The 16,278-nt window shown below is 39.9% G+C and overlaps 1 protein-coding gene across 1 annotated transcript in view; it reads right to left on the bottom strand.

Moving 5' to 3' along the window:
- Positions 1–1,720: 1,720 nt before the first annotated feature.
- PNLIPRP3 (pancreatic lipase related protein 3) overlaps positions 1,721–16,278 on the bottom strand; it is a gene marked incomplete at its 5' end in the record, with an annotated part of 17,028 nt that continues 2,470 nt past the window's right edge. Inside the window, 9 exon segments of the mRNA XM_029244824.1 lie at positions 1,721–1,784; positions 2,068–2,235; positions 4,552–4,663; positions 6,488–6,620; positions 9,079–9,194; positions 11,645–11,648; positions 12,304–12,364; positions 12,366–12,603; positions 14,810–14,918. Of these exon segments, the coding sequence (XP_029100657.1) occupies positions 1,721–1,784; positions 2,068–2,235; positions 4,552–4,663; positions 6,488–6,620; positions 9,079–9,194; positions 11,645–11,648; positions 12,304–12,364; positions 12,366–12,603; positions 14,810–14,918 (1,005 nt within the window).

The raw sequence follows: 16,278 nt of genomic DNA, 5'->3' as shown, positions 1-16,278 counted from the left end.
GCTGGGCACTCAGAGAGCAAGGGAATCAATTTTTTAAGAGCTTTCCTAGGCAGCAATACACACAGAAAATAATGTTGTCACCTTGAACTTTCAGATCTGCCTGGATAGCTCATGCACTATTTTTCATATGACATTCTTATAATGCAAAAAAGGGGACAGATATTAAGAACAATGGGACAGAAAGCCTACAGTTTATTAAAATAGGGTTCCCAGAAGTTAAGTGACTCCAATTTGTCTTTTCAAGCTTAGAAAGAGCCAGCCCAGAGACGCCTCGAACAAGGAAGCAAGCCAGGACACACAGAGCCTAGTGCAGCATCCTGATTCATAACTCTTCCTCCCAGTTGGCAGCCCCCTCCTGAAAGGAAGAAAGGCTGAGCAGAGAGCAGTGCAGGCCCGGGGCAGCTGCTCTAACAGGTTTCCATCCCCCAGAGCCATGGGCCAACTCCACTGCCAGGTTGCTCAGGACTGCTGGGGCTGCGATGCAGTTACTCAGTAGGGTTCAGAGCCTCCTACAGGGCTGTTCATGGCCTCCCTGTTCCTGGGCTGGTGTGGGCCTCAGGCTGATATGGCACCAGGGAGGTAGGATGCTCAGCCAGATCATGCCAAACACACCCTTATCTCCTCTCCTCCTTCCACTAAGCCTTGCTCTCCAATCAGCCTTCTATCTCCTCCTTGCTCAGCAGGAAGGTCACCCCACTTTGTTCTCTGCTTTCTGCCACAACTCAAGTTCATGTACACCCGTGGGTCTCTTCTTAAGGTTCAGTTGGCAACAAGGCACAAGGAGAATCAAGAAACCCTCTGCAGAGTATCTGTCATCATTTCTTTTCAACAATATTCATAGCACAGTGCTATGGGCCAAACACTGAGCCCAGTGACAGAGAACAGAACAAATAAAAACACTCATCTTTTATTTTCATTGGATGAGGACAACTGAATTAGACAAAATTGAAGCAAAATAAAAAACACAAATGACACATTTAAATATTACAATATTGTTATTATAAACACAAAGGGTTAGTCAAGGGCTTTAGAAATGAAATGCTGCTTTTAGGTTAAATAAAAATTTACAATGGGACCTTCAAGGCCCAGGGAGATGAGTAATTCTGTGGTGGGGGCTTCTAGAAGGAGGGGCTGATGATCCTCAGGGCCCATTACTACCTGAGACATACATCATAGATAAGCTCCAAAATCTCTTACCTCACACACTCCCTGAAGACCAAGGAACACCTTGCAAACACTAATGCGCTCTCATTAGTTTTTATTATTAATCGATAGATGTATCAACCCACAGGGTTATCATCTACTATACATCATGAACTATAGACATAATGTGTCTTAGTGAGATTTAACAACATAGTAAATATTCTTCAAATCATTTTAGAACAAGGATTATTCCACCTGGAAATACTCTAAATGTACTTCAAACACTCAACCAGACAGAGGCTCATTTTCTGATGAGGTTACACCACCTACTTGTAACAACTCCTCTTATTCAGGGAAATACTAACTCAGCTCTATTTTGTCACTGATAACCCAGAATCCCAGGGCTCAGTCTGGTTTTAAGGGACATATAAAAGCTTGTCAATAAGAAAAACATTCTATATAGAAAAAAGGCAACTATACATTTCTATCTCATTTACAAGGGCCAAGCTTGGTCTGGATACCAGCTTAATTTTTCCATTGCTCCCATTAAGTAAATCCATTGAGATTATATCTGGAATTAGCATGGTTTCAGGATCTGGGCAATATTAAGTCCTACAAAGTTCTAGCTACAGAAGGCAGATCTGAAAAATTTAAAGGGGAAAAAAGAGGATAATAATATGATTCCAGGGTAGGTGGGGTGGAAGACATAGGTAGGTCTTCTAATTAATGAGTAGTTACTATTTTATAAACACTTTCACAAATATAGTATTGGTTTCTTGAATAATTTTTATCTCCTTTAATTGAAAACTTTCAACGGCACAAATTTTTATACTATTTTCAAATTTCAAATTATATATGGGTTTTAAATGTCATTTGCAAAGTTTAAACTATGTTTGAAAGTGCAAAGGAAAAAGTAAGACTTACTCATATCCATATTTTCCAGATATATCTATCACCATTTCTGCTCCCAGCTTATTCTGAGAATGTTCAAATGAAAGTTCCTTCCAAATGAACTCAATACTTGCAATGTTTCCAATGTTAATGTCTGCATCAATTAAATTTGTATAAGTCATGCCTGGCTTCAGTGTTCCACTGTAAAGAGAAAAAAAAAAAACTCATAAGCTTGCACCGGGTATTCACAATGCTGAAGTTGAAGACAACATCTCTGTGTACCATGGAAGAGAAAGTTTCATTTTCTGGCATTTGCTTATAGGAGATTTATTCTTTCCATTCACTTTGGTCAGCCTCTCAGAATAGCATGATTCTGAAGCTTGAAAAAAGGGTTAGGTAAATGGGAAGCTTGACTAGGTGATTTTTAGGGGATGAGTACTCCATAATAAAAGATCTGGTCTTGGCTTTGTGGCATTATTGACACCAGGAAATGATCAAACTACCAACGATAGACTAAATTCACACAAAACATATAAGAACTAGAAGCCTGTTTATCAGCTCACAATGGTGAAATGCTTCCTTTTTATTAACCAAAATGTTCTCCTACCCTTTCCCTGGTACCTTCTTCATCTGTATGAAAAGAATTGGGTAACCAAACTAATGATAAAAATGATGTTTTGGTGAGTGTGGAAATAGAGCAGAGAGAAGTAGATTATCTTGAGACATAAGGCATATTTTATGCACGCCAAAATTAGACCAGATGAGATTTCTTTATTGCTGCTATTTCCTTATTCCTTTGTTAATGTATTGTCTGTCTCCTCTAACTGGAAGGTAAGCTCCATGAGAGTAGGACCTGTGTCTGTTTCTCCGGCAGTTAGAACAATTCCCAGTATATAATAGGCATTTGAACGTTTGTTGAATGACTGAACAAATGAATGTTGCTATTCTTAGGGCCTTATTCCATTACATGTAAAATTAATTGATTTAATTACCAGATGACAACTTTTCTTCCAGATTATTGGGGTAATTTCCCTGTTGCCCCATGAACTGCCTTCACACAGTGCACACACAGTGCAGCTCTTCATGACAGTGTCATTGGAAGCCCAAATAACTAAACTATAATCTACGGTGACACCAGACTCTTAAAGGTTGACCGAAGAGTGGGAATAGACTAGCATACAAATTCATTTAGTGGCTTCATTTCAAGATAAGACATCTACTGTGGACCTGAAATGCTTAATTATTCTTAAAAAAGAGGACTGGATAACTATGCAAGGACATTACAAATAGCTTCTTTAGATATTAGCAAAAGAAGTATAGAGATGTCAAAACATTGTCACAAATCTTAGAAGGGGCAGGAACTGCACCTTTCTCCCCACCTGCCCCAGGTCAGCTGCCTTTGGGCAGGACACAAACCCCACAGCCTTAGGCAGCGAGTGTACTGTGGGCCTCAGAGCCACAGACACAAGATGGTGTTGAACTCTTCTCAGAGGAATAGCTTAATGGAGATATGAAAAGCAAGTGGATATGAGACATGCTAAGACAGGGAAGGGTATTTGGAACATGGAACAGCATGGATAAAGTCAGGAAGGGAGGAAAAGGGGGGATCTATTTAATGCTGGGTGGAGTAATCAGGGTAATGTGGCTGAGCTGAAGATGAACGAAGCCAAACGGTGGGAGGCAGGGCTAGAAGCCACGGGCTGGAGCCTGTGCATGAACCAAAATCAAGACAATCACTGACCGTACCCATCTTTAGAGGCAGGTGCACCAAGATGAGATGATGAGCACAGACGCTGCCAGAGCAGTTGATCCGAAGCAGCCCTCAACAGACAACCATAAAATCCCTGCTTTTTGTGCCTTTGCCCAGTATTTGAAGACGACGGAACTCACAGAGGCAAAGCATCTAATCCGTTCATCAGTTTGCACAACGTTAACCTCTAATTAGTATGTATAATGTTAATTCTGAAATGACTGCCGAATTAAGCAACGAAAATGAAAGATGTAATACAAAAATGTTAAGGCTGATCAAAGAAAATATTAAGGAAAATTCAAGATAAAAGGGGACTTCAGTCCAACGTGCACAGTGAGTGTCTCTACTGAATTATTCCTACCTTTGACTGTCCCAGCATATAGCATATACCTGTGGGTACTACTTAGAAAGCTTATTCGAAATTTGGCAATTTATTTAAGTGTCTTAATTTGTATGGAATCTATAAAACTAAAAGAGATCTACCCAAATTTGTATAACATTAATGGACTGGATTAAAAATATATTTTGTTTCCTGTCAATTTTTCCCCCTTGCTTTATTATTTAGATCTGTACTTTCATGTTATCATTTCCTAACATTTTCTTTTTGTAGCTGGAACTGATTTCTATTTTATATTTGGAAAATATAAAGTAAAAAGAAAAGATAGCTGGTGGTATTGTAGGAAAAGAAAAGACTGAGCCTTACTGAGCCAGATGAACTGAGAACTGAGTGCAGCACTGTTACCTGCCAGGTCCTCGTCCTTACCTACCTGACAACCCCAAACTCCCCTGTCTTCTCTGTTGTTCCACCTACACAGAGAAACATACTTCCTTGAGTGACACTGTTTCCATCAAGTTTGACAGACAGTTTGTGCCTCCAACCTGGAAATAAAGAGAAAGAAGGGTTAAAAACACATGGAAAGCATGACATCCTGGTTTCTTTAATGTAAATACAACTTTCAAGGTTAAAGTGGAACAGGGCTGTTCACGTCCATGAAAAAATACAACTTTATATAGCTCGAGTGAATTTGGTGAGAAATTATATTTTAAAAAACATATAAATGTTCACATTTTGATTCTGTAAATAGCTTAACAATATTTTTTAAAGAAAATTATTTAATTTTCCAGGCATTTTTATAACTTTAAGAAAATGTGTGTGTCTTTTCTCATCCATTAAATTTGTATTCCGTGTCATGTATGCTTTCTGTAGCCAAGTTTTAATTTGCCATAGTTTGACAACTAATCCAGAAAAGAATCTAGAAAACCTATTGAGCAATAAGGTCTGTGCTTTTAAAATGATTTAGAGGCAAAGTAAACTGTCCCTTCCTCTCCTGCAGGGCTATGTACTAGGAATGCCCAGCCAATACAGGTCTGGGTCAGCACAAAGCCTGTCAATAGGATAAATCCCTTGCAAATGGTCAAGTGTAACTTAAAAAAAAATCTAGAGCTAAACAGATCTTTTATTCTGAATTCTGAAATTGTTGTATGCTTAATAACACAGAAAAAAATGCAATTCTTCATAAAATTGTCTGAAAAGCCTCTGAAAGGGGAAAAATTTTACTAGAGAGAATTTTCAATCTGTGAGTTAATCATTGCCAAAGAGCTCCCTTTCCCTCCTCAGCCCATTCTACCGCCGTATGGCTCCCACTCTCACCTCTCCACTGAAACCCCAAACTCAGCAATGGCGGGACTGGTGGCTCACCCCTAGAGCCCCTTTGGGCCCCTGTCTCATCTGACCTTTTAGCATATTTGGTGCAGTGAATCCCTCCCTTCCTCATCATCTTTCTTGCCCTAGCTCCCACACAGCTTTGTATTTTCTCTCTATTCATTCCTCAGTCTCCTTCACAGGGGCCTCTTTCTCTGCTCTCTTTCTTCTCATTTGACACAGTCTTCTTGGGTAATTACATCGTCCACTTTCATAGCTTAGATTACTGTCTAAATGCTTAAATCTGTAACCGTAGACCACATCTCCAGAGGCTGAGACCCATATCTAACTGTACACGCCCAAGTCCTAAGGGCATCTCAGACCTAACATGTTAGAAACTGAGCCATCAACTTACTCCAAACCAGCCTCTCTGCCTGTGTTACCAAGTTCAGCAAATGGCACATCATCCCCCCAGCTAGAATCATCCTTGACTTCTCCATTTTCTGCATCCCTCAAATCCATTCACCCAGTTCCTTTTTGCTTCTGCCTGCCCAAAGATAAAGCCCAAACCTCCCACATGGAGCACAATTTCATTATTTGATCCAATTTACCTCTCCCACCTTGTCTCGTGTTACCCTCCTCCTGGTCTCTACAATCCAAGCAGGGGGATCTTCTTTCAGTTCCAGCTCTCTCTTAACCTCCAGGCATTTTCATATGCAGTTCCTTCTACCTGGAATACTCCATTTCCTTCTCCCTCTTACTCACTTTTCAGGAGTCAGCTTGGAAATCACCCCCCCCCCCAGAAGGCTCCCCTGATCTGGTTGCAGAAGTTCCTCCTTTGAAAATCTCCCAAAAGAAAGTTTATTACTCAGAATTGAAACTGATTTTTTTTTTTTTTTTTTTTTGCTTTCCCCCGGCCTAAACTCACTGCATTGTTCTTCACTGCATCCTCGGAGTCTGGCCCAATGCCCACTTATTTAGTAGACACTCAGTAAAAACTGCTGAATTTTAAAAGATAAGTGCCTTAAAGCATTACAATAAAATTCAGCTACAATGCTTACGGGAAAATGGGGAAAGAGTCCCTGTGTTTAAAACATAATACGATCTATTAGTCTTCATTTTTTTGAGGTGAAATCTATCAGCAAAATGACCCATCATTGGGCAACCTTCCTTGTGACAACGGAAGCAATTTCCCTGGTGACAGAAAATAAGAGGTAATTAGAAATGTTCACCTTCAATAAACTCAGGATGTATTATTAAACTATCAGAAATTTTTGGAATCTAAATAAAGTATATATGCATTTAAAAATGACTAAGTTGCCTAACAGACCATCCTGCCTGTTTGCAAAAGCAAAACTTAATAAAACAAAAACAACTGAGGGAAAAGAAAAAGGGCCTGTTAGAAAAATTAGTAAATGATATGAATAAACAATCCACAGAAGAGGAAACTCAAATAGTCAATAACTATGTAAACAGATACTCAATCTTACCAGTTGTCAGGAACGTGCTAATTAAAGCAACATACAACTTCATACTCAGCAGATTCACAAAAATTAAGACAATCGGCAATACCAAGTATGGGTAAGACATGGAGTGGGGAATTCTCATTTGCTTCTTATGGGAATATAAATTAACAGACTTTGCAGACAGACATTTGGTAATGTCTAATAAAGATGGAAATGCACATAATATGTTGACAATTTCACTTCCATTATATGTCATAAACTTCTACACAAGCACATAAGGCGATATGCAAAGGTGTTCATTGCAAAATCGCTTTTAATAAGAAAAACTGCAAACAACCAAAATGCACATTAGTAGGGGAATGAATAAATAAATTGTGGCAGATTCCTACAAAATAAATACAATAGGTCTATAGACATCAATGTAGATCTTAAATTTATAAAATTTAATTTAAAAACAAATTCAGAAAGATACTTACAGTATGATACTATTTATATGATATATGTATATTGATTTGCTTCAAAGTCTGCCTTAGGGAAGGGCATTAAGGAAATGTAAGGTACTTCAATTTTATCTGTATGTGTTAAAATCTAAAGCAAAACTAACAAAATATTAACTTAAAAAAATCTGGGTAGCAGTGTTGGAGTATTTGCTATTTTAGGTTTTGAACTTTTAGATTTTTAAACCATGGACACTTAGGCTAGGACTATAGTAAAACACCCCATTTAAAAACTCCATTTTTAATGAATAAAAATACTAACAAAATAACAAGGGCTCATATGTATTGAGTGCTTACCATGTGCAAGGCACTGTTTGAAGCACTTTATATGCATTTAGGTCAATTACTCCTTACAAAGTCCCTTATTATTATAATGCTTTTACTTTCCTTATTTAGCAGATCAGGAAACTAAAGCCCAGAGAAGTAAACAATCTGTCCAATGTTGCATGTCTATCAAGTGATGGAGCAAAAATGTGAATCAGACAGCCTGGCACTAAAACCCCTCCTTATTTTATTTTATTTATTTTTTAAAATTTCATCTCATCTTTTATGACTGTTGGGTAAAAGTACAATGAAACACGTCAAGGAAATTGACTTGATGTTCTCTAGCTTGTTGCCATAATTGGCATCCATGTGGCACAGGAGCCTGTGGTTCTCCAGTTTAGCAGATTGAACCCCCCTAACTCTGAATCCACTGTGACTCTCAGAACCTGCTTCCTTCCACCTGCCTTTGGTGTAGTAAGTGTCAGGATCCATTTAGCCATTCAGAGCAGCATCTGGAGCTTGAAGAAGGTTTTGAGGAAGTGCCAGTGGTTGGATGGCAAGCTTTCCAAGAACAGCAGTTCACCAGCCACAATATGAGTAAGGACAACTTGCTCAGGAAACTGAGAAGACAGCCTGAGGGCTCACTCACCTTGCTCTGTAAAAGGAGGGAAATGCTTATTCCTGTCCCAACACTGTACTTATTCACAAAATGCTATTACTTACAACACACTTCGGCTGGAAACCCCCCATTTTTCTTCCCTGATAAAACAGGGGGTAGGTGTCTAAAGCACAAGCAGGAAAACCTTTCCACTTCCCGCTACAAAATGGATTTTCTTTCTCCTTTTTTCACAATGATAACCACATGAAAAATAGGTTCAGCTCAGATCTGGCACCACGTGCTTTATGACTCAAGCAAAATCAGATTTGGCATTTTGTAATGTATTGATCTGCATGGATCTCCTGTGAGCAATCTACGCCTCAGCTCTGCTCTGTATAAATAATTAAATTTTAATAAAAATAATTTTCATGTTCCAAGTAAATGGTAATATGTTTCACTGTAGCTATGGATTGGTTCAGGCTTCTCGGGGCATCTTTGAGGATGACATTTAAAATATATACACACAAAAATTTTTGCCCTTTTAGATAGTAGCATCTAATTATGGCATAACAAATGGCCAAAACAGCAAAATTGGATATAATTCAAAAGAGCCACAACAACCTGAATACAAATAGTTGGTTTAGTTATTTAAGCCCTCCAGCAACCCCAGTTACTGTTCAGTACTCAGCACAGAAAGAATCTATTATTTCCCAAAATGGCAGATGCATTTTTTTGGCTACATACTCAATGCTCTAATTTTTAGTTGGCTGATCATGCTTCAAAAAATGACTTGCTAATTAAATTACACTGCAAAACGTTTTACTTACTGCTTGGAAAGATTTGTAGGATCTACAAGGATAAGCAATAAATGCATCAGGATTGAGAATGCTTTCAGCATAAAAGCGATGACTTCGGGCATGGTTGCAATCAAAGAAGGAAAACACTTCTGTGAAAACAATTTCCAATTAACTGATAGTATGAACCATTTCTTAGAAAAAGTAATTTTAAATGATAGTTTTTTGACTTGGGTCTAGGTCACCAGACCTTGTGTGTAGGCTTGGATATTCCACATTTATCAATATTACATATCATTTTCTTGTACGAAAGAATTCGTGTGACTCTAAAGGGACATTCAATCAGGATAAATAAACAAATGCAAATGTAGGTGACTGTGCTCTGACACTAATATCCCCAACACTTCCCAGATCTCTGATGTAAGCACTTAGAGCTTACTAAGCATCTCCGCCTTAGACCAATTAATTCTCCGTATCCCTGTTTCTGCAGGAGTGACTGAACTCCCTCCTATTCAGTCATAGAACAGCCAGCAAGGTTAGCCAGTGCACACCTTCAGCTGAGCTTCCAGGTGAGACAGGTGGGAGGTATTGTAAAGACAAATTACAGACAAATTAGTTTTGCCATTGTCGGGCATAACATTACTGCTACTAATAGGATTATTGCAATAATACATAAAAGTTCTAAGTACATTCGTTCATTCTCAAGTTATCATAGCATTCCAGTCATTTATACTCTCTTTTCCTTACAAAAAAATGCTTTTACTCTTTGACATGGACTATTCTTCCAATGACCTACCCAGCTTGGCTGACTTTTGAGAAACCAGATTTTGGTTTTAGTGTATGTGGTAAATCACTTATCTATATTTGTGGCCTCCAAAGAATCACTCCTTCCTAGGTCCTCACCCCTTTGCAATATCATGTTACTCTTCTTCCCTTCAGGAGATGGAGTTGTTTTGGGTTTTTTTTTCCCTTCTGGGTTGGGGTTACAGGCTAGTCTTGTGACTTCTTTGACCAATAGGAACTGACACTGTGTGAGTCAGTGGAGGAACTGACACTGTGCAAGTTCCAGGGCCTTGGTCTTCAGAGACCTTCCAGCATCTACTCTTGCTCTCTTGGAACCCAGCCTCCATGTTAAGAAATCCAGGTTAATTGGCTGGGGAGAGAAGCTCTGAAGGATAACAGACCACTTAGAGAGGAGAGCTAGTACCAAGACCCCAGACATGGAAGGCCATCTTGGACCTTCCCACTCAGCTTAGCCCAGCCCAGCTCCCAGCTGGATGCAATCACATGCATTCGTCCAATGGACACATCACAAAGCAGAAGCTCGGCAGAACTCTGCCTGCATCTTGAGGCTTAGAATCATGGGCAATAAAACCATTATTCTCTTAAGCCACTATGGTTCATTATGCAATAGATAACTGAGACAGCATAATTTCAGAAATGCAACATAGCAGAGATAAAGAATTGGCATCATTTTTTTTAAAGAAGGACTTCTCTTACATCAGGTTTCTTTACATACAGATTTATATTCATAATTAATTGTGATTTAGACAAGATGGTTCATTAGAATATTGGGAGCTATGAATTTTAAAAGTAAATGGTTTCTTAGTAATAAATATAATGTAACAGAATATCTTGAAGCTTAAAAGTCATCTAAAACTTAACATGAATGATAAATGTACTTTTAATCCAATAAAGTTGTAGGAATTATATCTCAAAATGATAGCTTATGATAAATGTATGTTTTATTTGAATTCATTCTTTTACAGAATTTCAAGTGCTCAGTATATAACACTTAATATAGTTATGTAAAGGAGTCTTATGATCTATATTTTATCCTAATAGAACTAATTTTAAATCATAATATGGCAAATAATGAGAGAGATAAGTTTTATAATAGGCCTTTTCTGAATGAATTTCACTTACCTGCACTAGGTCAAATTGGCTTTAATTCTCATTTTGAGTATCCATAGTTTCACCAGTTTTTTTTTTTAAATAGTCATTGCAAACAGATATTTCTAATTACATTTACTCTTTCAGGACAGCTATTAAAACTTTGTAACTTATCTCTAGTGAAGAGGAAAGTCGAGTTACTCTCAATGTCACGATCTGTGTATCTTTCCTCTACAACAGCCAAATGGAAGATAAAATAATTACATCATCTAGCTATTCTGACCACATGGGATCAGGTGATGGGATATTTAGAATCATCATACGTTATATTACTGTGCATTATTATATGCTATGTATGATATAGTTCATTATTTACATCATGATGATGTGCAGAGATAGGGAGGAATGGAACTCCCAAATAATAACTTTTTGGTGCCTTATAGCTAAGTGCCTTATAGATATTATTATTATTATTATTAGAAACCACTTTAAAAGGTTAAATATTATTTGTTTAATTTGTGATTAATTTAATTTGGGACTCAGAGTGATTCTTTTAAAAAGCAAGTCAAACCATGTCCCTCTCTGCTCAAAATCCTCCCATGGCTCCCCTCTCACTTGAGTAAAAGCTGAAGTCTTTACTACAGTCCATAAGGTGCTGTATTATCTCCTTCTGCCCTGTTCCTTCTCTAACTTAATGTCCTAGTACTCTCCTGTCTTTCACTTCATTTCAGCCACAATAGGCTCCTCACTGCCATGAACTTCACAGGCTCCTGCCCCAGGCCCTTTGCATTTGCTATTCCCACCCCTCAGCCTGGAATGCCTAACTGGCTAACTCCTTCAGGTCATCTTTTCAGTAAGGACTTCCTGGCCACCCTATCAAAAATCTCCTTCCCCTACGTCACCCCCAGTGTCACCAACGCATCATATTCCCATTACATGCTTTGTTTTGTCTCTTAGCACTTATTCTATTTTTGTTTTTCTAGCAAATTAGAATATTAGCTCCATCAGGGAGGGACTTCTGTCTTTTGTATGCGTTCCTACATCTGCTATTCCTAGAATAATGCTTGGCACATAGTAAGCACTCAATACATATTTGTTGGATGAATACATCCTCCTTGTTCCTACTGAGTGAGTACAACATGCTAGACATTCTGTTAGACCCTGGGGTTGCAGAGGTAACTAAGACGTGGACCCTGACCTTGCAGATCTCACAACTGCTGGGAACTTCATACATGCAACTGTGTTTTGGGCTAAAACATATTTTTATATTATATTATATTATATACAAAAGGACATGGATTCTATCCAAGCAGGGAGCTCACTGAATTTATAATAGCAGTCCTCATATTTTAGAAAGTATTTAGCTTCCTTGTAAATATTGAGATCAAATTTAAATAAAGGTGTAATTAAATCTTCACATCTTGGCATTTGGGTAAAAGTCAAGGTGGCCACAAGCATTAATAGTTCCAACACCTGAAATTTAAAAAAGCAGGATAAACGCTTCTAAAATTCTCCTCCATGTTTCAGTTTGTGTTAAAAACTTAACAAGCTCGAAGAGGAAGCGAACTTCATTTGTATGAATAACATCAACAGAGTTGGCATCTGAGGGGTCCAGCCTGACTTCATTTGGAGTGCTGTGGAAACCTGGCCCAGTTGGGTCCAAGCCTAGGAAAAAGCATAATGTGTATTAAACTGAGACATACAAAAGTACATTGATAGTACATGGATAGTGTTGTTATTTTGGAAGGATAGATGGTGAAAGCAAGGTATTCTTTCTTATATGATTTATGTAGGTCAAACACCACTCAGCTTGAGGGACAGATACATAAACTGTAGGGTCTGTTTACATTTATAAATTCAGGGTCTGTATATACTGCAATGTCGGATTCCTACACACAAGTGAGGCTGTGTCTAGACAATGCCAAAGTAGCTAACGGAGTCAGAAAAGTCAAGGTGGCTATTTTAGGATCTGTACATGGAATATCATACATATAACTAAGGTTACGGATTGTAGACCATCTTAAAAGCAACATTTATATGTAAAAATATAAAAATAAAAGATGAGAGCTCTTCAAAATGTAAAGATGGATCTCAAAGCAACACAGTTAAAATAATAGAATCATAGTCCTCAGCTAAGGCTCACTTAGTTCCATTCATTATAAGACAAACAAAAGCCTGAAGCCCAGGGAAGTGAAGGGACTTGACAAGGCCATCATATGTTAGGTACAAAATGGACCAGGAGCCTGGTGGCCAGACTCTCAACCCATTGTCTGCTGTCCAAATGTCTACTAAAACAAAGGTAAGATATCTAGGGTCCTTAAAATGTTATGATCATTCACATAACTCCTCATTTACACGTTTGACAGTTATTTATCAAGCACTTACTATGTGCCAGGAACAGGGTTCAGCATCTGTGTACAAGGAGTAAGGTCTAGCCTTGTCCTCAAGGAGCTTTCTGTTTGGTGGGGAAGGCACTACAATGCAGTGTGCTCAATGCTGAGACAGGTGAGCACAGGTGTTATGCAAGTACAGAGAAGCAACATGTAACCCAATTTTGGGAAACTAGGAAATGCGTCTGCTGGAGATGAGAAATACAAGCAGAGATGTGAGGGAACAGAAGGCCAGCCAGGGTGAAGATGGGGTCAGCAGCATCCTGGGAAGAGGATAGAGAATATACGTGACCATCAGGCGAGAGGGTTAACCACATTTGGGAAACTGTAACTGGCTTTCAAGGGCTGGTGCACAGAGTTTTAGAATTTGGTGAAAGATGAAGATAGCATTTTAAGCAGGAGCCAGATGTAACCTGAGCCACGATGAGTTTGGACATGACCTGGTTGTCGATGGGCAGCTCTTACAAGTTTGCAGAAGGGGAGGTTTACGGTCAGATTTGTATTTTAGCAAAGTCTCTTTGCTGTTAAGTGGAGACTGGGCCCCAGAGTGGAGAGGACTCGGAGTTGAGCTGCAGCTGACCCTTGGGAAAATGCGGCATGAGTGAGAAATGAAAGTGCCACAGCTGCGGGGTGTGCATTACCTCAGCGCAACAGCCTGTCATACGATTCAGGTTTTGTTTCTATTTTTCTGGTTACTATAAGCATGGAGAGAGAAATGACAGAATGAGAAGAAGAGAGGAGAGAAGAGGGGGCCTAGGATAGAACCTTGAAGAATACCAACGAGTAAGGGAAGGTGAAAGAAAAGGCACCTGCAAGGGAGCCTGGAAAGAAGCTGTCAGACAAGAACAAAGACAACCAAGAAGATGGGGAACCACAGGAGCCAAGAGGAGAGGGGGTTCCAACAGCACAGAGGGGCCAAGGAAGGTCAAGATGGGAAAGGTCTGGGAGAGTCCCACTAAAAAGTCAGAGTGCAGGGAAGGGATACAATTAAGTATCATCCTCAAAACCCTAATTCATAGGGTTCACTCTGCAACTTGTTTTTAGACTTAACAGTGTATCCAGGGGCAATATTCAAAATGTTCACAACTGCAATGGCATGGGCCTTAAACAAACCAGTTCATCACTGCCAGCTACACTGGGTGAGCAGGACCATCATCAGGGCTCTATCTCATTCTGTGTTATTAGTTGTTATGGAACTGCAAAGCATGGAATGCGTCATAATTCAGTCAACCGTCCCCGACAGGTGGATGATCACAGTTTCCATTACTTTGCCACCACAGATAACGCTGCGGTGAACACCCCTTGAACATGGATTTACACACTCACACTTTGGAAGCGTTTCAGGTTTTGGTTTGGGGGAGTCACATTTTCTCCTGTCTTACATTTGCTTCTGAGACTTCGTTTGGCATTCAGATACTTGACATTTTGTGCATAAACAAATATGTAAACAAACCCAAGGCCCATCTGCAGGGCTGACTTACCAGTTATCCTTCCAAGGCCTGGCGTCCTTGACCCAGCTTCCCCAGCCAGATGAGCTCTCAAGCTGCGGCCAATCAAGTGCACTTTAGAAGGGGAATATCCAAATTTTTTCTGGTAGGATTTTTTCAAAGGAAAACAGAACAACTATTTTTAAAAGAGCAGGTAGAATGGTTGAAATAGGCTTAAAATGAAAAAGGAGCTGACATGTTTCTCCCTCTCACACCCAGGAGGGGGACTGGTAAAGTGACAAAGTGACCCCACGTTCAACTACATCCTTATCCAGCTGAAGCAGAGAGCATCAGGTGGGCTGGAGGGATGCCTTCTGTCAGAGTTCTTCTCCCTGTGCTAAGGGGCCTCAGAGTCCTCGGGAGCAAGAAGAACAGCCCAGTGACCGTGGCTGTGGCTTCCAGCCTGTGCCCATCCCTCCTGAGACCCAACCCATCCAGCACGCCCCCAACACAGGGCAAAGGCAGCTCATGCCCACGCTATTATCCACCTTGTCTGTGTCTGTCTTCTCCACTTTAAGACAATTCTAGCAAATGTCTGGGATGACTTTGGCCTTCAGAAAAAGTTTTTAAGAATATTCACAATGAGACTATGTGGCCTGAGAGTTTACACACACACACGCACAATCAACTTAATGGGGAACAAAGGAGCAAACATTTTTAGTTTCAGCAAAGTTTCGGGCTCTCTTCATAATAGTGAAAATCATGCAGTTGTCTTCACTTGGATAAATCTGTCATTTGATCAAATCTATTTATTTTTTCACCAGTAATGACAGTATTATGTGCTGCATTATGAAGAGTATTTTTACATGTGAATGGCTGCCCCAGTGGCTCCTGTCGTTAGGGGGCCCTGTCCCCCACTGCTGCCACCATTTAAAACCTCTGCTTGCTTTCTTATCTTCCCCTACAGACTGTGTCTGATATTGGTTCTCACCCTCCTCCCCTTCAGCTTTCTCCTCCTCCTTCCCCATCTACCTGTAACCCTATTCCAGGCACCTGCTTGCCCCAGGGCTAATCCTGGTATCCTGTGATAAAATGACAGAAGAGGGGGCAGGGAAGAGACTCCTACCTGTTCCTTAGCTGCTCCTTCTGCAGGTCTGGCTCCTGAATTACTCTCGGGGGCTCCAGGCTCCCTCACCCTAGACCTTCTCCTGCTTTTCACCTTGGGCTTCCGAGGGGGCGAACAATTCACTGAACATTAAAGTCAGCCAACACTTTCCTCTTCAGTTCAGCAAAATCTCCTCCCAGCTTCCTACGAGCCACTCCTATTTATTTCCTGGACCTTTAAGAGCCTGCAGTTCAGGCCCCAAGATCAAGGAAGAAATTCACAGAAGCTTAGGACTGGTTTTTCTCTGAAAAGGTGATGAATCTGATTTTATCCTTTGTGGACAAAGACTCACTCTGAGCTCCTCCTTGTACTGTAGTGTCCCTGACAGAGCGGGAAGGGCAGGCAGAGGAGTGGGGGG

The sequence above is a fragment of the Monodon monoceros genome, unplaced genomic scaffold (assembly GCF_005190385.1).
Source record: "Monodon monoceros isolate NGI ecotype Baffin Bay Population unplaced genomic scaffold, NGI_Narwhal_1 Super_Scaffold_4, whole genome shotgun sequence".
Taxonomy (NCBI): domain Eukaryota; kingdom Metazoa; phylum Chordata; class Mammalia; order Artiodactyla; family Monodontidae; genus Monodon; species Monodon monoceros.
The sequence above is the reverse complement of the archived record's forward strand: the minus strand, read 5'-3'. Positions and strand labels throughout refer to the sequence as shown.